General features: G+C 37.9%; 5 protein-coding genes across 6 annotated transcripts; 4 read left to right on the forward strand and 1 right to left on the reverse strand.

Moving 5' to 3' along the window:
• Window positions 1-2,452: 2,452 nt before the first annotated feature.
• Window positions 2,453-8,269, forward strand: LOC123700431. The gene has a single exon (XM_045647642.1). It carries the CDS (start codon window positions 2,453-2,455, stop codon window positions 8,267-8,269), a length of 5,817 nt encoding a protein of 1,938 aa, XP_045503598.1.
• A 3,625-nt stretch (window positions 8,270-11,894) lies between these two features.
• LOC123700241 (transcription initiation protein SPT3 homolog) lies at window positions 11,895-13,327 on the reverse strand. The gene has a single exon (XM_045647410.1). The coding sequence runs from the start codon at window positions 13,161-13,163 to the stop codon at window positions 12,222-12,224; it is 942 nt and encodes a 313-aa protein (XP_045503366.1). The 5' UTR covers window positions 13,164-13,327; the 3' UTR covers window positions 11,895-12,221.
• Window positions 13,328-13,564: 237 nt separating this feature from the next.
• LOC123700251 (iron-sulfur cluster co-chaperone protein HscB) lies at window positions 13,565-15,157 on the forward strand. Of its 2 annotated transcripts, none has more exons than XM_045647421.1 (4): window positions 13,565-13,678; window positions 13,821-14,112; window positions 14,195-14,280; window positions 14,778-15,156. In XM_045647421.1, the coding sequence occupies exons 2-4, from the start codon at window positions 13,838-13,840 to the stop codon at window positions 15,077-15,079; spliced, it is 663 nt and encodes a 220-aa protein (XP_045503377.1). In that variant the 5' UTR covers window positions 13,565-13,678; window positions 13,821-13,837; the 3' UTR covers window positions 15,080-15,156. The 2 variants fall into 2 exon arrangements, with proteins under 2 accessions (XP_045503377.1, XP_045503378.1); XM_045647422.1 differs by lacking the exon at window positions 13,565-13,678 and adding an exon at window positions 13,687-13,711 and having other exon boundaries at window positions 14,778-15,157.
• Window positions 15,158-17,036: 1,879 nt separating this feature from the next.
• LOC123700247 (trypsin, alkaline A-like) lies at window positions 17,037-18,844 on the forward strand. Its single transcript, XM_045647418.1, has 4 exons — window positions 17,037-17,232; window positions 17,636-17,828; window positions 18,102-18,357; window positions 18,530-18,844. Exons 1-4 carry the CDS (start codon window positions 17,184-17,186, stop codon window positions 18,836-18,838), a joined length of 807 nt encoding a protein of 268 aa, XP_045503374.1. The 5' UTR covers window positions 17,037-17,183; the 3' UTR covers window positions 18,839-18,844.
• Window positions 18,845-20,877: 2,033 nt separating this feature from the next.
• On the forward strand, window positions 20,878-25,318 carry LOC123700235 (N-acetylglucosamine-6-sulfatase-like). Its single transcript, XM_045647404.1, has 10 exons — window positions 20,878-21,077; window positions 21,509-21,746; window positions 21,822-21,881; window positions 22,508-22,708; window positions 22,943-23,095; window positions 23,365-23,532; window positions 23,808-24,009; window positions 24,262-24,569; window positions 24,764-24,880; window positions 25,057-25,318. The coding sequence occupies exons 2-10, from the start codon at window positions 21,630-21,632 to the stop codon at window positions 25,234-25,236; spliced, it is 1,506 nt and encodes a 501-aa protein (XP_045503360.1). The 5' UTR covers window positions 20,878-21,077; window positions 21,509-21,629; the 3' UTR covers window positions 25,237-25,318.
• Window positions 25,319-25,400: the final 82 nt, after the last annotated feature.

Consider the following 25,400-nt stretch of genomic DNA (forward strand, 5'->3'; position numbering starts at 1 on the left):
ATTGTTAGCATAATAATACAGTTCAGAGAGTTGATTTGCTAAACCGTAATTGGTTAATTATCAGTTCTATTGCGCACAGTAGCTGGTGCACGTAATTTCATTTCTAGTTTCACGATTAGGTATGTACATTTCATTTACATGTACTGTTTAATAGTAGTTTAGTTAGCTTAGACAGAAAACACACCATCAACACGCAATATTGTATTCCGAAAAATTACACAGCTTGTTAATGTTTATATGAAAAAGATGACAATAGATATTATTAATCTATTTTGTGGTATATTATGCCACAAAGAAAGAAATCTCTTTCATACGATATAAACCCACGCAATCTTATAACTACCATATGTTGGAACTTTTCTATATTATCCTGTTTTATTCATTGACTTATCAAAATGAGATAATTCAATTTGAGATATACTAAGCATCAAACACTAAGATTGCGTTGCGTATAAAGAAACAAACAATAATGATAATAATTTAATACAAGAACGAATTCCAAAATTGTTAGTGCACAATTGAACGCTTACAGGAACAAACGTTTAGATGTGAAATAGGGATGCCTATGATTTTTCCTCCCCGTTCTCAGATGTCAATCAACACTTGGCGACTATAAGTGCCATAGCGGAGCCGATTTAATCTTCAAACGTCAGTCCTAAATCTTTTGATATCCGAGCTTGCCGGTATTGGAAGCGGATTTCAATAAATCCGTCTTACTGATTTTAAGTACTTGAACATTGCTAACGCGATCTTTTATATTTCCTAAAATAGAAAAGACGTTTTCAATTTGCGATAGAAAGAAATTGTTTAGAGCAATCAAGGAATTAGGAATCAACATTTCTGCTCATAAAATTTGAACTATTGTTACATTAAAAACTTAAAACGTGTAAACGACCACCGAGGAGTTTAAACTACTCTCTTTTAAAATACAACAATACAAGAAATGTATAGTCTCAAAGCTGTAAACATTCGCAACGATCAAAATCATTATTTAATCACTTACATCGAAATATATATCGCCGCATTGTTACGCGTTATTCACATCCACGCCTACCAAATAAACAAAACATGCTCCCTTTAAACGATATAATCTTATATCTATGCCTATATGGTCTATTTTCCTACCGCCCTCGCGCATATAGAATGTTGTACATCCGAAATATTGGGGATAAAATAAAAAATATTCCAATTTCGAAAACAGATTGCGGCCTGGGCATCCCTTATAAATATATTAAATAACGAATTATGACTTGCAGAATGTATGTTCAACCTTTTCTATGAAAGCGAAGGTCAAATGGGGCTTTTATAAAGTTTAACGCTTTTAAGATCGATTAATACCCACCACGTTATTTGATATCCTTTCCCGATTCCCAATTGTATACTTATTTTGAAGTATTGTCTGTGCACGACGAAACGTAAATGTAAAGTACACAACTCATTTAATTAGTATAGAATAAGATAACGTATAAACTCCTGAAGGCTTACGCCTGAAGGCTTATTTTTAGTATGAATAAATGTATGTCTTATTTGAGTTCTTAAATGTAAAGTTTTATATGTTTGGAAAGTAAAGTATTTAATCTGTCCAGTATTAACGTAGAGTAAGCTCCTGAAGGCTTATGCCTGAAGGATTATTTTATAACTAAGAATAGAATAGCGAATTTATATGTAAAGATGTTTGTTAAATTGTTATTACGTAGTCATAATTAGATAGGAAAATTCATGAAAGATTATGACTGAAGACTTATTTACTTGGAATTTAAAATATTTATGTCTTGTTTAATGATAGTAAATGTTTATGTTTGTTTATTGAATATTGAAAATGTCTTTGTTTATGTGTTGCCTTAAGTATACGATAATGTTTTGTCTTTCTTTGAATTTACTATTGTAGATGTTAATATTTAATGATTATGTAATGATTAGGATATGTAAATTTAATGTTTCTTTTCCCGACAGCATCACGTCCGCGACTGCGCGCACAAACCGTTCCCCGCAGTATATTTATACACCTGAAGCGGGGGACGGGGTAGTATAAAAGTAAATTTCGGGAAAATCGTGCGCGCAGTCTAAACGGGGCGTTGGCGGGATATGTTATGGATGTAGAATTAATTAGTAATGTAATAATGAATGTAATGAAAACGTAGAAAATGTAAAATTGTGTAAAAATAAAGAGAATGAAAATAAAGGGTGAGGAAAGGGGCGTGGCCAGCCGGAGTGGAGGGGATAACACGTAGAGTATAAATATCGACGCAAAACCGGTTGCGTCATGGCATTCCAGTTGCTCCCGCGCTACAAGAAGAAACTAAGGAAATAACTCCGCTCCGGCTTGGCACCCTGGCCCTCTGCGTATGAAGAAATAATTGTTTGTATTATTTACAAACCCCCCCGCCACTACAGTCCACTTGAGAGGGCCTGCCGCCAACATTGGTCAGCTTCGAACCGGATCAGAAGAAAAATGAACACGAGAAGCCGGAGCGGAAGAGGAGCCACGCCATCGGTATCCGAGACGACCGCCACCGCCACAGGAACGTCATCAACGAACACATCGGAAGAAACGAGCGGCACGACGGAGACATCGGAGACCTGCACGACCGCGACAAGAACGACGAGGACAGAAGAAAAGAGCAGCTCGACGCCACCTACGCCGAGCACCATGCCCGCCGACAAGTTGCAGCCAGCGCCGTCACCCGTCGTAGGATACACAAACGCCGCTTTCGCGGCGCCAGCCGACAACGCCGACGCGCCGACGACCGCCGCTTTCGCGGCGCCAATAAGCAACGTCAACTTAAATACAAACGCCGCTCTCGCGGCGCCATCGAACGTCGCCGTCGGGTCGCCAGCACGCCGCTCGAAGACGCTCCGCCAGGCATCAGAGGTGCGGTCGCGGCGCTCCGTAGCCTCCCGCAAGAGACTCCTCGCGGAGTTGGAGGCGAAGGAACGCCTAGCCGAACTAAAGCTGGAAGAAGCGAAGGCCGCAGCAGAACTAGAAAAGGCGCGGTTAGAAAGAATCCGCGCTGAAGAAGAATCAACAACGGAAGAGGAAGAAGAGGACTACGAACCGGAACGACGGGTCGAGTCGTGGTTGAAACAGCATTCAAGCCAGCCACTGCCACCCGCCGCCAACCCGACTCGCGAGCTCTCACCGCCACGCTACATAGCGAAGAACACCGACAACAAGGAAGACCGAGGATGGGGGGCCCGCCGGGAACAGGACGACGGGCAACGGGAACCGAAGAAAGACCCGCCCACGCGGTCACCAGAAGTTGCGGCAATTGTAACCGCCTTCAACGAAGTCGCAAGAAGCCAAAGGAAAGTAATAAGATACGGCGGTGAACTACCGACGTTCACCGGCTCCAGCAACGAGTGGCTATCGTTCAAGGCATCGTATGAAGAAACTGAAGAGGGATTCACCGACGGGGAAAACGTCGCACGATTGAGGAAGGCGCTGAAAGGAGCAGCCCTAGAAGCCGTCACCGCCCTACTCATATCACACACCGGACCCGAGAAGATCATCGAAGCCCTGCAGAGAAGGTTCGGCCGCCCAGACACGCTCGTTTTGGGTGAAATGGAAAAAATTAAATCGCTACCACGAGTGTCGGACAACCCCCGGGATGTTTGCATATTCGCAAACAAAATAGCGAATATCGTCGCCACCGTCGAAATACTAGGAAAACCAGAATACCTGCACAGCCCGGAAATGCTGCGGCAGGTGCTCGAGAAGCTCACACCGATCATGAAGAATAAGTGGTACGACTTCGCCGCCGACGAACGAGACAAGACACCGCTACTGAAAAAGCTCGCAGAGTTCCTGAATAAAGAAGCAGACAAGTGCTCCAGTTACGCTCCGTTAGACACAGAGACGGAGAGGATAACAAGGAAAAGGACGGAGCGCGCCTACGCAGCAAGCAACGCGAGCGAGCGAGAAACAAGATGCCCGGTGTGCGAGCGAGAACACAAGCTTATCGAGTGCCGACAATTTACGAACAGCGACGTAAATACACGATGGGAAATAGCGAAGAAACATCGAGTGTGCTTCCGCTGTCTGCGAAGCAAACATCAACGAGCAACATGCCGCGCTCGTCCATGCGGCCTCAACGGGTGCACCATGAAGCACCACAAGATGCTCCATCATACAAAGACAGCGGAAAAGAAAAATGAAGAAACGACTCAACCGCAAGCCGAAACGAAGAACGACGAAAAAGTCCTCGTGTCGGCGATAAACATCAACAGCGCTACGTCGGAGCAACCTACGCGCCGCCGCGCGTATCTGAAGATCGCCCCCATCACCATCACGGGGCCGAAAGGAAAATGCGACACGTACGCGCTGCTCGACGAGGGAAGCACGGTGACCATCATAGAAACGGCGCTTGCAGAACAGCTGGGTCTCGACGGGCCACGCGAGTCCATCACAATTCAAGGTGTGAATGGACACGAGAACGAGCACGAGTACAGCAAGAGAGTGAAGGCACGAGTACGAGGACGGCATGAAGAAAAAGATTACGTATTAGACAACGCCCGCACCGTGCACCAACTCCACGCGTTCACGCAGTCCATCCGCGAAAGTGACATCGCCCGCTGCAACCATCTGCACGACCTGCAAGACGACCTGCTGTACGAGAATGCAACACCGAAGCTGCTGATCGGACAAGACAACTGGGAGCTCATTATAACACGTAAACTACGGCACGGCAAGAGGAGTCAGCCCGTCGCATCGAAGACACTGTTAGGATGGGTACTGCACGGCTGCCGTTCATCGAACAAGCACCCAGTTTTGTTCTGTTCTCATCTCTCGGAAGCGGAGAAGTCACCCGACACACTCGAAAATATGATGAAGAAATACTTCGAATTAGAATCCATCGGCATCGAACCTAAGCGACAGCGCAGCGACCCGGAGCAGCAGGCACTCAACATACTGGAAAAGAAAAGTCAACGCCTGCCGTCCGGCCGATATGAAACCGGACTCCTATGGAGAGACGAGTCCGCAGATACACCGAACAACTACGGCGACACACTGAAAAGACTGAAGACATTGGAAAAGAAATTGGACAAAGACGGAGAGCTGAAGAGACAATATGAGGAAAGAATCGAAAATCTACTCTCGTCCGGCTATGCAGAGAAGGCGCAGACTCCGCCCACCGGCGGGAGAGTGTGGTACCTCCCACACTTTCCAGTGATCAACCCGGACAAAGCGAAGATTCGTCTGGTGCACGACGCGGCCGCTAAGTCACACGGCCGCTCTCTCAACGACATGCTGCTGCCCGGGCCCGACCTACTGCAATCTCTGCCCGCCGTCATCATGAAGTTCCGTCAACATCCAATCGCCGTGTCCGCCGACATCAAGGAAATGTTCATGCAGATAAAAATTATAGAAGAAGACCGCGACGCGCTGCGCTTCCTCTGGCGTGGCGACCGACGCGACGACGGGCCGCCCGATGAATATCGCATGACATCGCTCATCTTCGGCGCCTCTTCATCACCGTGCACCGCGCTCTACATCAAGAATAGAAACGCGCAAGAACACGCGAACGAGAGTCCGGCAGCCGCACGCGCGATTCAAGAGAACCATTATATGGACGACTATATACATAGCTACGCGACCGAAGATGAAGCAAAGGAGATAACGGCGCACGTCGATCGCATACATCGATACGCCGGCTTCGAGCTACGTGGGTGGGCGTCGAACAAAGAAAACGCGATAAGAAACTTTACGAACACCGGGGCGACCACCGTCGAGATCGGCGGGAGCGAGACAGAGCGAACATTAGGGCTACTTTGGCATGTGAAGCAGGACTACATAGGCTTTCGTGTCAACACGAAACGTGTACCACAAGAAATAATCGAAAATAAGCGAACACCTACGAAGAGAGAAGCCCTCAGTCTCATCATGACGGTCTTCGACCCACTCGGCCTCATCGCGCCCATCCTCACACCGGCGAAAAGGATAATGCAGGATACGTGGAAGTACAACACCGGCTGGGACGACCCCATTCCCGACGCGCTACAACACCGCTGGGAAAACTGGGTGGCGAATATACAGCATCTCGACGCGCTCCGCATCCCGCGCTGCTATGACTACGAACCCGCTGCTGAGAGAGAGGTACACACGTTTGTGGACGCCAGCGAAGAGGCATACGCAGCAGTCGTGTATATCAGAGCGACGCGCGCCGACGGATCAATACACATCGCGATCGCCGCCGCGAAAAGCAGAGTCACGCCCACGAAACCGGTATCGATTCCACGTCTGGAGCTGCAAGCCGCCCTGCTCGGAGCACGCCTCACACGAACAGTCGAGGAAGGCCACGACTTTGTCTTCAAGAGAAAAGTGTATTGGAGCGACTCGAGAACAGCACTCGCATGGATACGCGGCGAGCCCCGCACATACAAGACGTTTGTAGCGCACAGACTAGCCGAAATAGAAGATCTCACGAAGAAGGATGAATGGCGCTGGGTTCCCACGGCGCACAATACGGCGGACGACGCTACACGCAACACCCCCGCTGACTTCGACCCGCAACACCGTTGGTTCACCGGTCCAGACTTCCTCCGCTATGAAGAATGCGACTGGCCGGTTGAGAAGAAGGAAAACATCACCGACACGGGCGAAGAAAAAGAAAAATGCGGCGCGTTGAACTCGTCGGACCCCGCCCCCGCGTTCATCGACCTCGAACGCTTCTCAACATGGACTCGGCTAGTGCGCACAACGGCCCGCGTACTGCAATTCATCGAACTCTGTCGTCGCCCCAAACAACTCGTCAACGCAACACGTCGAAAACGTACAAGAAAAAACGAAGAAAAGGACGCGACATGGAAAAGAAATACGAAAAAGAACAAAGAGAAAATCGTCTCGCGTCCGAACAACGAAGAAAGAAAATATATAATACTGAGTGCGCGCCACCTACGCGCCGCGGAAAACGTGCTTGTGAAATTAGCACAACAAGCAACGTACGGAAAAGAGATAGCGATACTACAGCGAGGAGACCCGCTCACGGAAAAATGTCAAGGTCCACTAGCGGGATTAAGTGTCGCATTGAACGAAGAAGGAATACTGAAACTACGAGGAAGGGTGAATGAAGCCAGCGCGATCGAGGCAGAGGCCGCAAACCCGACAGTGCTCGACGGAAAACACAAGTATACGCAGCTCTACATACAGCATGTACACGAAAAGTTACATCACGGCGGCGTCGAAATTGTAGTAAATGAACTAAGGCAAAGACTGTGGATAACAAGAATACGACCCGCGACAAAGGAGGTGCTAAAGAGCTGCCCGCGCTGCCGCCTGCTGCGCGCCAAACCCGCGCGCCCATCCACCGGCGACCTGCCTGCCGCACGCCTCGCGCATCACGCGCGCCCATTTACATTCACCGGACTCGACTACTTCGGCCCGCAAGAAGTAACCGTCGGCCGCCATCGAGAGAAGCGCTACGTAGCCCTCTTCACGTGCTTAACATCGCGCGCAGTACATCTAGAAGTCGTCGCCTCGCTCAGCACCGACTCAGCGATCAACGCGCTGCGCCGCTTCATAGCGCGGCGCGGCTGCCCGGCCGAAATATGGAGTGACAACGCGACGTGCTTCCGCGCGGCCAACCGAGAGCTCACGGACGCGTGGGCCGCACTTGAAGAAGAAGCAGCAGCCCGCCGCATCAGCTGGCGCTTCCTTCCGCCGGCCGCCCCATTCATGGCCGGCGCGTGGGAGCGCATGGTACGCACCGTGAAAGAAGCCCTACGCCACACGCTTCACGAGCAGCACCCCAGTGACGAGACGCTCGTCACACTCCTCGCCGAAGTAGAAGCCACCGTAAACTCACGCCCACTCACTCATGTGGCCGTGACCCCCGACGTGCCGCCCGCCATCACACCGAATATGATCCTGCTGGGCTCCAACTGTTACGTGCCGCCACCCTGCACCATCGAAGAAGACCAAACAACAGCGCGCACACACTGGAAGCGCGCGCAACAGCTCGCCGACACCTTCTGGCGACGCTGGGTGCGAGAGTACCTGCCCGTACTCCAACAGCGGCGGGAGCCCCACGCAAGCGGCGCGGCCCCCAAGATCGGCGACCTGGTCATCGTGTGCGACTCCAATCATCCGAGGAACACGTGGCCCCGAGGACGAGTCATCGCCACGTATCCCGGCAAGGACGGCGAGGTACGAGTGGTCGACGTGGAGACCAGCGGCGGCAGAATCCTCCGGCGGCCCACCAAGAAGATCGCCGTGCTACCAGTTCGAATCGCAGAGTGCGACGGCGGGAGAAATGTGCACGACGAAACGTAAATGTAAAGTACACAACTCATTTAATTAGTATAGAATAAGATAACGTATAAACTCCTGAAGGCTTACGCCTGAAGGCTTATTTTTAGTATGAATAAATGTATGTCTTATTTGAGTTCTTAAATGTAAAGTTTTATATGTTTGGAAAGTAAAGTATTTAATCTGTCCAGTATTAACGTAGAGTAAGCTCCTGAAGGCTTATGCCTGAAGGATTATTTTATAACTAAGAATAGAATAGCGAATTTATATGTAAAGATGTTTGTTAAATTGTTATTACGTAGTCATAATTAGATAGGAAAATTCATGAAAGATTATGACTGAAGACTTATTTACTTGGAATTTAAAATATTTATGTCTTGTTTAATGATAGTAAATGTTTATGTTTGTTTATTGAATATTGAAAATGTCTTTGTTTATGTGTTGCCTTAAGTATACGATAATGTTTTGTCTTTCTTTGAATTTACTATTGTAGATGTTAATATTTAATGATTATGTAATGATTAGGATATGTAAATTTAATGTTTCTTTTCCCGACAGCATCACGTCCGCGACTGCGCGCACAAACCGTTCCCCGCAGTATATTTATACACCTGAAGCGGGGGACGGGGTAGTATAAAAGTAAATTTCGGGAAAATCGTGCGCGCAGTCTAAACGGGGCGTTGGCGGGATATGTTATGGATGTAGAATTAATTAGTAATGTAATAATGAATGTAATGAAAACGTAGAAAATGTAAAATTGTGTAAAAATAAAGAGAATGAAAATAAAGGGTGAGGAAAGGGGCGTGGCCAGCCGGAGTGGAGGGGATAACACGTAGAGTATAAATATCGACGCAAAACCGGTTGCGTCATGGCATTCCAGTTGCTCCCGCGCTACAAGAAGAAACTAAGGAAATAACTCCGCTCCGGCTTGGCACCCTGGCCCTCTGCGTATGAAGAAATAATTGTTTGTATTATTTACAAACCCCCCCGCCACTACAGTCCACTTGAGAGGGCCTGCCGCCAACATTGTCTTTCACCCCGTCCGCTTTAATTGTTTTTTGTTTGCCTTTTGTTGTAATTGATCACTTAAGAATTGAATTTCGTTTGATAATTGACAGTAATTATTGTAATTCTATTAATCGAATTGAATCCTTAACAGTGGTGGAAATTAAATACAACTATATTCTATTCAAGGCAAAATTACCTTATTTATACAAAAAAAAACAATTTAAGTAAATAGCAGCTTTACAATATTGCTAAATTTCTGTCCGTGGTTTTGCTCCTTTTCTTGCGTTACTCTATCATCCGAGAGCTGTCTCTACATATTCCTAGAATTGATATCAACTCTTCAAATGTTTTTGTGTTTATTTGAGAATTGCCTTTGCGGTATAGACCACACAGCAATGAACTCATAACAAAACCAAATATGATAAAACGTTCCTAATTTACGTGCAAACATTAAGATTAACCGATTACAGAAAGTTGACTTTTGATTAAAAGGTAAGTGTAAAAGTAACAATGTGGTCTACGGTCGATAGCCAATTTAAACACGTTTCCCTTTCTGCTCACTCAATTAATCTTAAAGATTGGGTTGGATCCCATATGGGATCCCGAGGGTTTGAAGCACACTCGGCCACTTCACCCGACCTTAAGTACGATACGAGACGAGATAACATACCTAACTAGTAACTAGATTTAGTCACGTAGATAAATAGAAGTATCATAATAGCTATATTTCCTAAGCTATGTATGTGCAAAGGTTCTATGAACTATTAAGCTGTATTGAAGGTCTACATAACATCGTAGACGTAGACGACACAAATGTTTGAGTATAATCGGCTTAAATACCTATTTCCATTAAAAATATAGACATTTTTAGTAGAATAAATATATCTCTATTATAGGCTACAATCTATAAGCACACACTTTTTTTTTTCAATTACGTTCATGAACATTTATTGAATTGCAGCATTAGTTCTAATCTAATTTTTATTTCGTTTCTCCCTGTAACGAACTTTCTTAATATAATAACGTGTATTTTTGTCCTTATCATAAAAAATAACTATAACCATTAGGTACCTACAATAATTTATACAATTAACAATTTTACAGTTAAAACTCTATATTACGGTACTAAAGAAGAGGTAGAAAGAAGAGGTACTAAATATAAAAAGGGAGGTACATGAATAATTCTTAAAATTTCCATCGCTTTATTGAACTAAATACATGAGTCGGTGCAACTTTCACGAAGCACTCCAACTTAGAAATTGTGTTAGCAACATTAATGGTTAAGGTCCAACCGCGGGGTCCAGAACTTTCCCTACAACAATTGCTTAACTTCTTTCACATTTACTTCAACTTAAAGTAAATCCTAACAATGTCTTTGTTTAGAATAAAAATTTAAGTGTAGGTAGGATTAGGAGTTTTTTACCAATAAGAAATTTTACAATTTGATGAATGGAATACTGGAGAGTGTGTGATCGAAAATTATTAGCTCACTTCTATATTAAACTATAAAAGGCTAGTAATGTATACTATAATAGTAATAAATAAACGTTTATAATCATTAATAATAGGTAAACGTTTATAATAAAATTATTCAACAATAAGAAGTAAGAATACTGTTAATCACTACATAGTATAAAACAAAGTCGCTTTCTCTGTCCCTATGTCCCTTTGTATGTATGCTTAAATCTTTAAAACTACGCACCGGATTTTGATGCGGTTTTTTAATAGATAGAGTGAATCAAGAGGAAGGTTTTAGTATAATGTATTAGGTTTTAGACAAAGCGGGCGAAGCCGCGGGCGGTAACTAGTACATTATGTGTAAAAATGCTTCTCGCGATTCGGGATTCGAAACTGCATCTTTTTGAATTTTTTATATTACTTAAAATGTCTCTTCTTTCTTTATATCTGCGCCATCTATTAAATTATTCTAAAACTAACTGTCGCATGGAGGCCATAGAAAAAATTTTTACGAAAACCAAACAACTTCATTCTGCTAATAATCTCAAGATACATAATTATATTTATTCGTATTTTTTTTTGCAACATAATTATTGTAAGGGTATGGTGAATTGGTGGTGATTGAGAAAATACTTTCGCATTTCGGACCAGTAGTTATTGTGGCCAACTTGTTCAAACAAACAAGCAATACCATACACTCAAATGTGGTACAATCACCATCTTATATTTTATATAACATTCATCATTATACTGTTCATATATAAAAATGATTATAAATTTAATAAATAAAAATAACAGTTTAATATGTGATTCAATAATATAATTTTCAAATTCTGCCATGATAAAGGATACAATATAATAACTTTTTATACATCAAATTCCAATGGAGAAGTTAATGGAGTTATTGAAAATTTATCAGCAATAGTTTCAGTTTATACATAGGTTTCAGATTATATAATTTAAATTATTTAACCATATCTTGTAAGGTATCTATACATATAATAAATCTGTAGAAGGGTCAATTCTGTACATTGAAAATATTAATAGCATGTTACTAGATCGATACCAAACCCAAATATGTGATTAAAAAAAATTTTGTCTGTCTGTCTGCCTGTATGTGAAGGCATCACGTGAAAACTAACGGTTCGATTTCGATGAAACTTGGTATAATTATACCTTATGATCCTGGAAATAAAAAAGGATACTTTTTATCCCGGAAAAATACATAGAAAAAAAAATCTTAATTTTTCTGCGCAGACGGAGTCACGGGCGGAAGCTAGTTTCCAACAAGTGCTGGATAGAAAATGTCTTACAATAAAGAAACATTAAATACTGAAAATACATAATTTAACAATCTTTCATCCAATGCCTTCTCTTGAAAGTAGACTTGCACAATGCACATCTAAAACAGTTAAGTACAACATATTCAACTCTCCACAGAGTTATCTGCTTTTAAATCATGTGAATTAACACTTAATTATAGCACATAATATTGTTATTATGATTGTAGTTAAATAGCTATATATCTAACTGGTAAATCATTACTCATATTTCTATAAAATAATCCATTCATCCCAACTCGTGGAGTAAAATATCTCCTTAAAACTTCCCTTACTTCTGCTACAGTTATAGCCGGCACTCCTTCATACCCTGATTTGATATACACTGCATTATTCAAACTCAAAGGGTTGCAAAAGTAACCACCTTCAAATTTACTAAAAGGGTCTCCCGACTTCTTCTTACTATCCTGGCGAATCAGAAATACTGCATCAACAATTTCCGCTACAGTCTCATAAGCCAAGAAACACAGTACTTCTAAAGCCGGAAGGGTTATCTTCAATTCTTTGGTAGGGTTTATCCATCTCTCTAATTTAACAAAACCTTTTGCCATCCCATAACCTGAGCGGAATGAACTACATCTAGCTTTGTGATAAGCCTCATATTTTTCAAAAGACATCGCCTCTGTTAATTTAGCGGCCCTGACTTTGCGTAAATAGTCAATCACATCGAATTTTATTTGACTAACTTCATCAGCCTCGTCCAAATCCTTAATAACGTCAATGTGAGTTCTTTTCTTTTTGACCAATTCTTTTTCATCTTCTAAGGCAGGTAATATACCTTCTGCAGTAGGGGTACTTACGGTTGCCGAGCGACTCGTCTCTATTCGATCTAATTTTATTTGATAATCGTACAATCGCTTCAACTTCATCGGATTTTTCCTCATCAAACATATAATATCAGTATTTGTAATTGCTTTCGCCCCTCTCAATATTGAATAATTCAAAGCCTCTTGTAACATTGATCTTAGCTGTTGAAGCACTATACTCTCGACTAGAACAACTGTAGCAGCATTTGGATTTGGATTATCACCAAAACCGTGCATCATGTTGGAAATTTCTTTTTGAAAATTAGTTACTTCGCCGGTTGAGTCGATAGTAAAGTATGAAACCATTTTTGTATAATTCTGTAATTAATTGCTGATAGTGGTAATGGCAAAGTATAAAAGTCAATCAAATTCGTTACTACAAAAACCAAAGATCGTAGTAAAATACAAAATTTTGACTAAAATAATTATAGCCAAACGTAAACATACAAAATTAAAAACATCACCTGACAGTTGACACCTCCATCACCTCATGAATTGTCAAATGTCAAAAAAGTGAGATAACAAGCCAATGATCAATAATGAAAAAAGTATATGTGTTTAAATTGAATTTAATTGAAACTAATTGTAAACTGGAATAGTAGTATTTTCAAATATGAAGAATTAAGCATTGTTACATAAATAAATAAATTATGATCTTTGTGTATTTCTGAACTTATATACCAAATGTCAGTAATCAGCTGATTTTGAAATTTCTGTCGGCTGCGGGCTGTCAATGTCATAATTAATGTTGATTCTATTTTTTATTTATGATCGTACAATTGTTAAGAATTTATACAATTTATTAACTTAGGCATTCAAAGGTGAGATATATTAACTCTAGTAGGTTGTGACTTGTGAGTTGTTATTGTAATGTACAACACTGACATGACGTTTTGACCTTCGTGATTTATCAACTTTTCATGGGCATTTGGTTTTTGTAACATTTTTTGAATTACTTTTCAGGTGTATCGTTATACATTATGAGTTTTGGGCGGTTAATAAGTAATTTGACTAGGCCAAGTGTATTTTTAAACAAATATCGCTTAGCATCATGTTGGTCGTGTGGGAAAGATCAAACAAGTCTCATATCAAACTTATTCTGCTCGAACTGCAAGGCACTTCAGAAACCCGATGATAAGGAAAATTATTTTAAACTAATGGGCATAAATGAAACATACGATTTAGACGAAACTGATTTGGCAAAAAGATACAAAGAACTACAAAAATATTTACATCCAGACAAATATGCCAATAGGTGTGTATTAAAAAATCAATTTTAATATGTAAGAATCTGATTTAATATTAAATGTATACTTAAATTACCTTCCTCTTTGTAGGGATACCAAGGAACTAGAAATATCTGAAAAATATTCATCATTAGTTAATGAAGCCTATAAGACATTGTTAGAACCATTAGCAAGAGGTAAGTTTTACAGTTTTAATACTAAATTTATTTGATTTTGATTTGTAATTAGAGTAATGAAATATGCCTTTTATCATATCACACAGTTCAGTTTACTATCAAATATTATTACAATGATCATGATTCATGATTCTCTATATATTCCCAATCATTCCTTCAAAGTTGTATATACTTACCTACAGTATGGAAATTTTCGATGGGCCCTGGAGGGAAAGTTCTTGAAATACTCAAGATAGAAAAATTTGCTGAAAGGAAACATTCCTTTATTTTTAAAAAGAAATAGAGCTGCAGTCAAAGATTTTTGAAAATTCACTTGCTTCGCCCGGGAATCGAACTAAAAATTAAAAAATAAATAAAATTCTCCAGGGCCCATCGAAAATTTCCACACTGTATAAAAATTAACCTCTATTCCTATTTCCAGTTACTTCATAGCTTGACACTTTGCATGTGTCATAGTAATAAATACACTATTAATTTTTAACATATTTTCATTACAGGTATTTATATGTTACGCTTAAGAGGGAAGGAAATACCTGAAAGCACAGAACTAGATAGTGAGTTTTTAATGAAGATCATGGAAAAAAATGAGGAGGTGGAAAATGCTGAAACAGAAGATAAAATTATGAAGCTAAATAAAGAGAATAAAGCCATTATTAAAGATCTACAGAAAAGAGTCTCAACTGCATTTTTTGATGGTGATTTAAAAAGAGTAACAAAATTACTTGGAGAAATGAAATATTACACCAGTATTGATAATCAAATACAAGCTTCTATACGAAGCAAAGGGATAATAAGATAAAATTGAAAATAGATAATTTATTTTGTTATTATCAATGTACATAAAATTATATTTAGATGTTGACATGTTGTGATATAATATATATTATTAACAAGCAATAGTTACCAAATTTTTTCTTTTATTTTAACATAGGTACTTTTCTATATACTATCTTAACAAAATATGCTTTAGGCAAACTCACAGGTTAACTAGTTTTTGAATTGAAACTTCTTTATCGGGGTTGAAAAAAAATTTTGTGTAGGTACCTAAAATTTTTCATTAGGTACGCGTGACATTTTTCCGTTACGCGCGATGTTTTTCTTATCCCTACCACGCGTGATTCGACGTATTTCTGTAAAGTTGCATATAGTTAATTATTTTTTTGAAAAATAAGGTCATAAAGAAGTTTCACTTCTTACGTGTGTACACTTGTATACGCACATAATATATTTTTTTAAATAACTAATCTCAAAATAGTTTTTATTCATAAAAATCGTTCCAGCCATTAAGGAGTTCTGACAAACACATTCGCTCATGTAGGTATTACCACAGACTACTTAATCTGGGGGCACGGTAGTGATAGTGATAGTAGATTAAGTATCTGCTGCAGCTAATATGTGGCTTGGCCGTTCGTTACTACAAGAACTATTGTATAACACAAAAGTAATGAACAGTGAATAAATTTTTCACCTTACGCCGCGGCCGATGTGAATGTAGCGAAATGGCCAAGCCACATAATTATTTTGACTAAGGTGTAGAGTTTGTGAAGTTAGGCCTTGTAGAGTTAGGGCGTGTAGTGTTAGAAGCTTGGCTCTACATGAGATCTGATAACTTTTTGACAGTGCGAGTCATATGGGCTCGTCTTGGCAACATTTTACATGAAAATGTTTTTGGTGGGATAATAATATACTACGTATACACTACGTATACAAGTATTACGAAAGGATCCTCAACCTCACCTTTTATACCTCAATAAAAATTAAAAAGACAACAAAGTTGCAACCAAAACATTAAAGTTCTATTTCTGTCGTGTGTAATGTAGGTTTAATTATAATTAAGCTAATTTAGTTTTTAAATTAAGTATAATACTGGCACATCCCTAACTTCCTTTAGTGCATAATTAACTGCGTGGGTGGTTTAGGGTCTAGACGTTATTATAGTACTCTTTGCGTATGTATAGGCTTTGTAATTATTCCGTCCACGTACAAATGTTAGGTATAGTTTCAGGTAGGTACCATAGGCACTTAAAAGTTCCTTATTAATTAAACAGAGGATAAACCATATTAATCGTGTTTACAATGATTAATTACATATTATCTTCCAAGCAGATTTCGGACCCTCCTCTTGCATCAATAAAACAATTAGGATAACCTAGAAGTCCTAGAACATCAATTATAGTTTATGCGTACCTACTTGAAGCCTCAAATTTCTAATTAACTAAAACACTTTCGAGATGATTGATGGACATAATTTTCTACAACGGACAAAGTACTTATTAATATTTACTTACCATAGAATAGGTATGTTTATCGACCTAGCAATGTTGATACTTTATTGATTTAAATACATACCTACAAATTCTTGATAAACCTAACTTTCCATCAGACAAGAATTTTTTCAAACATAGCATTTAACAAGTAGGCAAGTGTATCAAAAATGTGGAATATTGATAAATTGTTTCAGGTAATTGGCTAATTCTTATGTATAATTTCAATAAAAGCTAAATAGCTACGAGAAGACTGATTCTATATTTTCCAAAACTGGGGGAATCCACCTTGATGACTCCGGGCTAGGCATTTTTTTATATACCTATATGTATATGCAAAAGGCATCTTCATAATCATTACGATTTACTGAAATACAAATGTAATAAAATGTACCTAGTACCTATGTATCTACTAATCCCGTAAATTCGAATGCACGCTAGGTACAGTAAAATACAAGTATCATAACTGCATCATCAGGCTACAAATTGCTTAAGCTTACCTTTACGACTTAGGTATGTTATTATATCACCGTAATAAACCTTTAAGAAAGTATCGTACAAGTTGCGATTCATTAGTCGAAAGAAATCTTGCAAGGTACACGAATACAGCTTGTGCCAAAAGCATTTAAATTTAAAATCATGTTTGTGCTTCAAATTCAGTGCGTGTTCTTATCGTACCTTTTAACAGGTTAGTAACTAGTTAAAGTAGTTTTCTTTCAAATAATAAACCATTCATAATATTTTAGTTTTAATTTATTTAAAGTACCAAAAATTGCCGATTTGCATAATTAATTAATGGATTATGAATAATTTAAATATATATACTAGTTACCTACTTGTTCAACATCTTTTCTAATGCTGACTACTGATTCTATTGGTCATACTGATTTGAAAAATCGCTGGTCATTTATAAGTAACAGCTTGTCATATAAATGTGGTAAATAATATTTTGTAGCAAATTAAAATTTTCTTTAAGGTTACAAAGTTTTAGTTTTTTTGAAATTTAGCGACATAATAATATTATTGGCAAAGGTTGTGGTTATAATTTATATTCTTCACCTCAATTTTTAACTTATTAAAATATTTTTCAGTACATTGCCAAAACATCCGTGTGTTAGGAGGATCACCCACAACAATACAACAATTTCCAGTCATAGCCCAATTGTTACTAGACCCCTTTGGTAACGGCCAATACTCTCAACATTGCGCAGGCGTCATCATCACATCTCGGCATATTCTTTCAACGGCGCATTGCTTTCAATATAATTACGAAAGTGGTAACAAGTAAGTTCACATACCTACATATTTTTAAGTTGTATCATTTAAACTAATCAGCTTCATTATGTATTTTATAAAGAATAAGTAAATAAAAATCGATTACGAGGCAGGACTCGAACCCGCATCCTTTCACGCCAATCCGGGGCGGATGCTTGACACGCATGATGCTTGCTTATAAAGTATTTGAATGCCATAAAACCAAAAATATCAACTTCAAGTTTATTATGTTCTAAATCTGATTAGGTATATATAATTATTATATAATATTTATTTTTTTAGTTACACGTACCCTGACTTTTGGAGGGTACGAATTGGTTCATCGTTCCGCTCTCGCGGTGGTGTTATACATAAAGTAAAGACGATTATTCCTCATCGGGAATTCGATAAGTATTACTTTACCAATGATGTTGCGGTAGTCGTGCTAACTAAGAAAATCCTTTTTGGCTCTACAACACGACAAGCTACTATAGCCAATAAAGGTACAGAATTGAGACCGAATTCACTCTGCACTCTTATTGGATGGGGTGTTACACAGGTGAGAAAATAAGATCGACCGCAAATTCATCACTAACTTTCGCTTAATTACCTACTGTTTATACGTGATTGATGACGACAGGGAGCCCCAACGGAAAATATTGCTCGGTAATAATAGCCTTCTTCCACCAATGATTTGTTACATTTAAATTAACCTCATTTTCCTTACACAGGTGGGAGGCCAACAATCGGATCAGTTGCAATTAGCAACGATTTTCACAGTAGAACAATCAGATTGTCGATTTCGATACAGAACTATCGGATCGGTTATAGCAGACTCAATGTTTTGCGCTGGTCGAATTGATGTGGACGGTATCGACGGATGCTTCGGAGATTCTGGAGGACCGTTGTTTTATAAGGGAGTGGTCACAGGATTAGTCTCGTTTGGTTATACATGCGGTAACCGGTTTTACCCAGGTGTTTACACTAAAATTTCACATTATATTGATTGGATAGTGAATACAATTAGAAGAAATAAATAAACATCTCTTTGTATTAGTACTTATTGGTGTTTTATTAAAATAAAATAAAATAATTTTAAGAAATGAGATATATACCACATATACCTACTCTTTTAATCCTGGATACATTATGTCTTACATAAAAAAAGGTAATCTTTTCATGCAGACTCCTAATATTATGTGGTCATATTAATTACATTTTTAACCTACTTTTTCTTTGAGTTTCGTTTTCTATAAGCTCTTCCACTCTGTATATACCTAGTTAATATTATCTAATATACTGTAACAATATTAAAATAATTTAATTAGTTGGTAAAATCACATATCACTCTTCATATTAGGTAATATCTTAGTGCAGATAATCGAACAAATGTAAAATCATTAAAAATGGGTTCAGCCGTTGAATGGTATCTGAAATATTATAAAGATGAAGTTTGTTTTTTTGTTTGATTGTTTGAGCGCGCTAATCTCGGGAACTATCCGGTCCGATTTGAAAAATTCTTTTTCGGTTTCGGTGTTAGATAGCCCACTTATCGAGCAAAGTTATAGGCTCTAGGTATATCATCACGCTACGACCAACAGGGGTGGAGCCAAAGGGGTGAAACCGCGCGGAGCAGCTAGTCCATACTAATATTATAAATGCGAAAGTAACTCTGTCTGTCTGTCTGTCTGTTACTTCATCACGCCTTAACTACTGAACCAATTTGCATGAAATTTGGTATGGTAGAGATATTTTGATACCCGAGAAAGGACATAGGATAGGTTTTATCCCGGAAATCCTACAGGAACGGGTTTTTCTTTGAAAACGCGAGCGAAGCCGCGGGCGGAAAGCTAGTAAGTATATAATTATATTATAGATTTTTCGGAATTGTGAATGAAGTTCAATGTCATAATATTATTAGGGTATCATTTAAGCTATCACCAATTTAATTAGTTTTGTGTTTCTTAAATAATAGGGTTTGTCCTCAAAATAGTAGATCTGTCACCAAAATGTAGTCACCAACCAATTCAAAATCAGTTCCACAATAAATCACCTAAAATCCTGAGATATAAGGTCTAGTACCAAATAAATGTTTTTGTGTGTATTATAATAGGTGTATCCTAATAAGTATTTAAGCAAACTAATTTAAAGAGATCACCAATAAATCATATTATGTTACTAAAAGTTAAAATAATCAATATTTATTCTTAAAAATAATAACCACTGAATGAGCTCTGGTTTAATAGCTGGCTAATGGTTAGCATAATTGTAGATAAAACACTTAATTAAAGTTAAAGAATCAATATTTATTGTTAAAAAACAATAATCACTGAATAATCAGCGTTGGTTTGGATTTCGAAGGGGGCCCCCTTTTTCTATTCTGGCCGATAAGCACATTTTTTGCTTCTGGTGGGGGGTTGGCCAGATTTAAGCGTATGGCTAATCCGATAATATTATGTTTGCACATGTCAATTTTTAGAGCGCCAAAATTTGTCTCCGCCCCTTTGATCATTTTTTCATTAAAATTATAAATTGATGTATTAAATTGGTAAAGAATACTATTTATTTAATATCTGAACTAAATAAAATGTTGCATGTATTGGTGACAAAATTTCAAATAAAAAGGAGTCGCAGTCAGGGATCGAAAATCGATTTATTTGGTGACAGATCTACCATTTTGAGCACAGAGCTATTACATTAAGTAACAAAACTGTTATTATAAGAACGAAGTTTATATTCATGTAATGCAATATAATTTTATTGGTTATCGATCTCTTATTTTACACATATATTAACATTAATTTGATAATTCATACCTGGGAACAATTTTTGTTTATCTGAGAACGAAAATATTTCGTGGTGATAGATCTATTTATTAGGTGATACAACTTGATGACAAATATAAATTTTGGTGATAGAAAATATAGTTCCCATCATGGGTTCCCATATTATTATGTTGATCGCAGTGCCAGCCTTTAAAAATAATTGTCATTCTGAAAATTGATCACTCACCATATACGTCATTAAGAATTGTCATCTGTCAAGTGTCAGACGCAATGTCAGACGGCACAGTCAGACGGCAGTGTCAACTGTCAATGTGAATTTTAATTAGAAAAATTAGGATTTCTGATTTTCCTGCTTTTCCTAGAGAAATTAAACGTTTCAGTAGTCTTTTAACTAAATTAAGAACTAAACAAAATTTATTGTATTATATAATATAATGGGCAGCAAAGGGGCAGTAGCATTTGTTAAGGATTTTTATAGCGACCCCTTCAAATGGTAAGTAAGACGCATTAAATATAACCTCTATTAAAAGAATGTATTTTAATTGTAAAAATAGCACGTCGTAAGTAAATGATCAATCTGTTATTGATTGAATAGTTATACGTAAGAAGAAGCATTTTTACTTTAGAGTCACTGAGTTAATACATTTAATACATTTACATAGAATTTATTCATAAAGAAAAGAAAAGATTATCAATTTGGTGAATATTTCTTACAAATTTTAATATTATACTTTCCAAATATTGCAATAACGAGCTAAACTTTAAAATACTTTCCTAAAACATTTGTTGATGATGATTAAAGCAATAGTTAAAACCTTATCAATGTTTCGGACAATCACCTCACTTATTGTTATCTTATTGACATAAACTTGAATACTATTATTGTTCTGAATTATATTAATTTCCATATTCCTTATCTTTCAGGTCAGTTGTGAAGAGCGTAGGTTTCTTTGCTGTTGGAGTTTTAATAGCCAGTGAGTGTACAGGTCTGGAACTAATGCCTGCCGTACCACAATAAGTTTAACCTTTATAGTTTGTTAGCAAAATGTTAAGTTATATTTCATTCTCACTACTACTCCTGCACACTGCAAGGTGTCAGGAAACAAAGCCTAACTTTGTTATTATTCTTACCGATGATCAGGATGTCACTCTAGGAGGAATGGTTAGTAAATAATAGTTGAATGGTGTAATTGAATAAATGAATTGAGATCAATGGGCTTTTTATTTTCTATTACAGACCCCTATGAAGAATGTGCAACGATTCATTGAGAGAGAAGGCACAAGTTTCACAAATTCTGTAAGTTCTTTTGCTATGTAATTTGTTACATACAATATGAACTCAATTGCTCTATACATATAGATGATATTTTTTGCGCTATAGCTCACAAATATTATTTGTTGATATGTAGAACACAAAAATTTTCTCTGTTATTTTTTTATATATATTTCGATAACTAGCAATCAGTGACATTTATAATATTTTAATACTATACCTGAAATGAGCCAATGTGAGATTTAAATAAAACAAAGTACCTACACTCATAAATGAAACCTAAAGGCCTTGGTATATTTGTAAAATTTCTGAGCTGCACCTGCACATACATTAATATTTTAATACATAACTAGTAAATAACAACTTCTTCGAGTAAACTACAATTAATCAAATTAATCACCATTATTCACATTGTAAAATAAAACAACCAAAGGTCTGAAAAAATTTATTGATACATAACAATATTTATAATAATATGTAATATAAAGTATTAAACAGAGACCAATTTATTACTCTGTATTTTAAAGGACTTGTTTATTATTATAGAAACAACTACTAAAAAACAAATTATACATAGCCAGTTACAAACAAATATATTTTCATTCCATCATTGCGTTTAATAAATTATAATATCAGAAATACATCTTCAGTATGTAGTATCGCCGATCTGTTGCCCGAGCCGCGCCAGCTTGCTGACCGGGCTGCATGTGCATAACCATCTGACGTGGAACAACAGTATCGGTGGCGGGTGTTACGGCAGATACTGGAAACGTCTGGAATCGCGTACGTTCGCTAACACGTTGAAAAGCGTGGGGTATAACACGTTCTATGCTGGGAAGTATTTGAACAATGTAAGTATTAACAATATAACATTGACTTAAAATTATATTTCATGCTGAGTTAGTCTGCTGTTCTTCAAAGAAATAAGTTGTGTGGACTAATCGTAAATCGTAGACTATTTTTTTTATAAGCAGATTCGGTAGTAGAAACATTAGTAGGGAATGTCTGGCAAATTTTATAAATGTGTAACATGTATATTGTATAAGCTATATAAATCTTTTAAAGTACATATTTATTTAAAACAGTATGGCGCTAAGGACGCTGGGGGTCCCGAAATAGTGCCTCCTGGATGGAGTGAATGGCACGGCCTTGTTGGGAACTCAGTTTATTACAACTATACTATATCCAATAATGGTGTGCCTACACACTCCACCAACTTATATCTCACGGATATTATCGTAAGTTACTTCAATTTTACATCCAGAATATAGTAAAACTCAAGAATCGTTTCTTCTCAAAAATGGTTGTATTTTTTTTTTTCATGATGGTTTTAATGGTTTCGCAAAAAAAGTAATCTTTTTAGCGAATATTCCTAATCCATAACGTGCACTTTAAAGTTTCATTATTGAATTTATGCAAGGTTGAATGAATAACTATTTTAAAGGGACTAGACATCGAAAAATATTATATCCTAACCTTTTTTTTACGTACTTTTTTATTATTTCAGCGTGATCTAAGCGTATCTTACATAGAGAACCAGACGGAATCTCAGCCGTTCCTAATGGTGCTAGCCCCGCCCGCCCCGCACCAACCTTTCACCCCAGCGCCTCGACACAGGGACGCATACATCAATATTACCGCTGTCAAACATCCTAACTTTAATGTAGCCTCTATGGTTAGTATATTCGTATTAGTTGAGATAGTTGTTTATTATCTTAATAGATAACGCGCGGTTTGTTCCTTAGAGACATAAAACTGAAAGAATATAATAAATTCAGACACAACAAAGAATTGATCAGGCGTCCGCCCCGGAGGTTGGATTGGCGTGAAAGACGCGGGTTCGAATCCCGCCGCGTAATCGATTTTTTTCTATTATTTATAAATTTATATTTATAAAGCATTTCAATGTCATAAAACTAAAAATATGAAATTACATGTAATATTTTACAGGACAAGCATTGGCTACTCAGAATGCCGCCCTCCCCCCTACCAGAGACAATGTTGCCAGAATTAGACAGAGTGTACCGTTCCCGATGGGAGAGTCTGTTGTCTGTGGACGAAATGGTGGCGGACGTTGTTGAAACGCTCGATAGCAACAACTTGTTGGATAATACATATTTGATTTATACATCGGATAATGGATATCATATTGGTGTGTACTTTTAAATTAATAAAGATAGTCAGCTTACATGATTTTTTTTAGAAGTAATAAAAAATAGATATCACAAAACCATAGATAACAAAAATTCAATTCATCATCATCTTCATCAACCCATTATGTTCCTACTGCTAGGACGCGGGCCTCCCATAAGGGGATGATAATTGATAATAATTTATATTATTTAATACCACAATCTATTGTCACCTAGTAAAATATTATAAGCTATACTCTTTTATATTACAGGTCAATTTGCCCAAGTATATGACAAGAGACAGCCCTACGAAGCCGATATAAAAGTACCTCTAATTATACGGGGGCCGAACATTGAGAAAAACTTCATTGACAACCAACCCATACTTAACATAGATCTTGCTCCAACTATCCTAGAATTAGCAGGATTAACCGCGCCAAAGTCTATGGACGGAAAACCAATCAAGTTTAATAATGGCAAAGATATAGAAAGATACATGCTCGTTGAATACTATGGGGAAGGGAGAGATGGTACCGTTGATCCGGAGTGCCCGTGGATATATGATAAAGATAATTTAGCTGTAAGTTTAATTTTTTTCAATTATTTTTCGTTAATTACTTAGAAAGCTTTTACTTATCCTGTTTTTGAGACAATAACCACTTAAACACATACATATGTATTTTTCGATGGTACTGTATTGGTTAAAATGAACACATTGAAAATCAGCAGTTACATAAATGTTTAATAATAATAATTAATTTGTACTTGTTTCAGCAATGCTATCCCCTCTACGATTGCAAATGCCAAGATTCCAAAAACAATACGTATGCGTGTTTGAGACACATTTCCAAGAGAATCGATATGAAATACTGCGCATTTGCTGATGAACAGGTATGTTTGGAACATTTTTTATCGCTTATTGTTTTTATTAGGAAATGAAATCATAAAACGTACCATATTTTCACCATTTTTTCCATTTTATAAAGCTTGGTTAGGACAATAATCATATTTAATTTTTTCATATTTACATTGTATAAATTTCTAAATTATATGTGTATTTTTTTCAGAATTTTAAAGAAATGTACGATCTCAGTACAGATCCGTACGAACTCAAGAATATCATAGATGAAGTGCTGCCATCTATGCGACATTGGTACGCACTCACTCTTACCCAAATGCTTTCCTGCAAGGGAGCTGATAATTGCGATAATCCACTCGAAAAACCTAAACTTTATTCAATATTTTAAAAGGTTAATTGTACCAGTAGAAAATGTGTAGATGTTCAAAATGTATACGTTATAAGCTGAATAAAAATTATTGAAGTATGTTCTTATTGGTTTCATTCAATTACCCTATAATTCAAAATTAACTTACATTAAATTACCCTGATACGTAGAATTAAAATAACTGA

This window comes from Colias croceus, chromosome 19 (assembly GCF_905220415.1).
Source record: "Colias croceus chromosome 19, ilColCroc2.1".
NCBI classification, from domain to species: domain Eukaryota; kingdom Metazoa; phylum Arthropoda; class Insecta; order Lepidoptera; family Pieridae; genus Colias; species Colias croceus.

What these genes read in the sequence shown, in the direction of transcription:
- LOC123700431 (XM_045647642.1), top strand. Translation starts at nt 2,453, where the DNA reads ATGAACACGAGAAGCCGGAGCGGAAGAGGAGCCACGCCATCGGTATCC.
- LOC123700241 (XM_045647410.1), bottom strand. Translation starts at nt 13,163, where the DNA reads ATGGTTTCATACTTTACTATCGACTCAACCGGCGAAGTAACTAATTTT.
- LOC123700251 (XM_045647421.1), top strand. Translation starts at nt 13,838, where the DNA reads ATGAGTTTTGGGCGGTTAATAAGTAATTTGACTAGGCCAAGTGTATTT. An exon ending in CCAGACAAATATGCCAATAG is followed by an intron (nt 14,113 to 14,194) that starts GTGTGTATTAAA and finishes TCCTCTTTGTAG; the next exon opens with GGATACCAAGGAACTAGAAA. An exon ending in GTTAGAACCATTAGCAAGAG is followed by an intron (nt 14,281 to 14,777) that starts GTAAGTTTTACA and finishes TTTTCATTACAG; the next exon opens with GTATTTATATGTTACGCTTA.
- LOC123700247 (XM_045647418.1), top strand. Translation starts at nt 17,184, where the DNA reads ATGTTTGTGCTTCAAATTCAGTGCGTGTTCTTATCGTACCTTTTAACA. An exon ending in CTTATCGTACCTTTTAACAG is followed by an intron (nt 17,233 to 17,635) that starts GTTAGTAACTAG and finishes AATATTTTTCAG; the next exon opens with TACATTGCCAAAACATCCGT. An exon ending in AATTACGAAAGTGGTAACAA is followed by an intron (nt 17,829 to 18,101) that starts GTAAGTTCACAT and finishes TTATTTTTTTAG; the next exon opens with TTACACGTACCCTGACTTTT.
- LOC123700235 (XM_045647404.1), top strand. Translation starts at nt 21,630, where the DNA reads ATGTTAAGTTATATTTCATTCTCACTACTACTCCTGCACACTGCAAGG. An exon ending in GCACAAGTTTCACAAATTCT is followed by an intron (nt 21,882 to 22,507) that starts GTAAGTTCTTTT and finishes ATACATCTTCAG; the next exon opens with TATGTAGTATCGCCGATCTG. An exon ending in GCGCATTTGCTGATGAACAG is followed by an intron (nt 24,881 to 25,056) that starts GTATGTTTGGAA and finishes TATTTTTTTCAG; the next exon opens with AATTTTAAAGAAATGTACGA.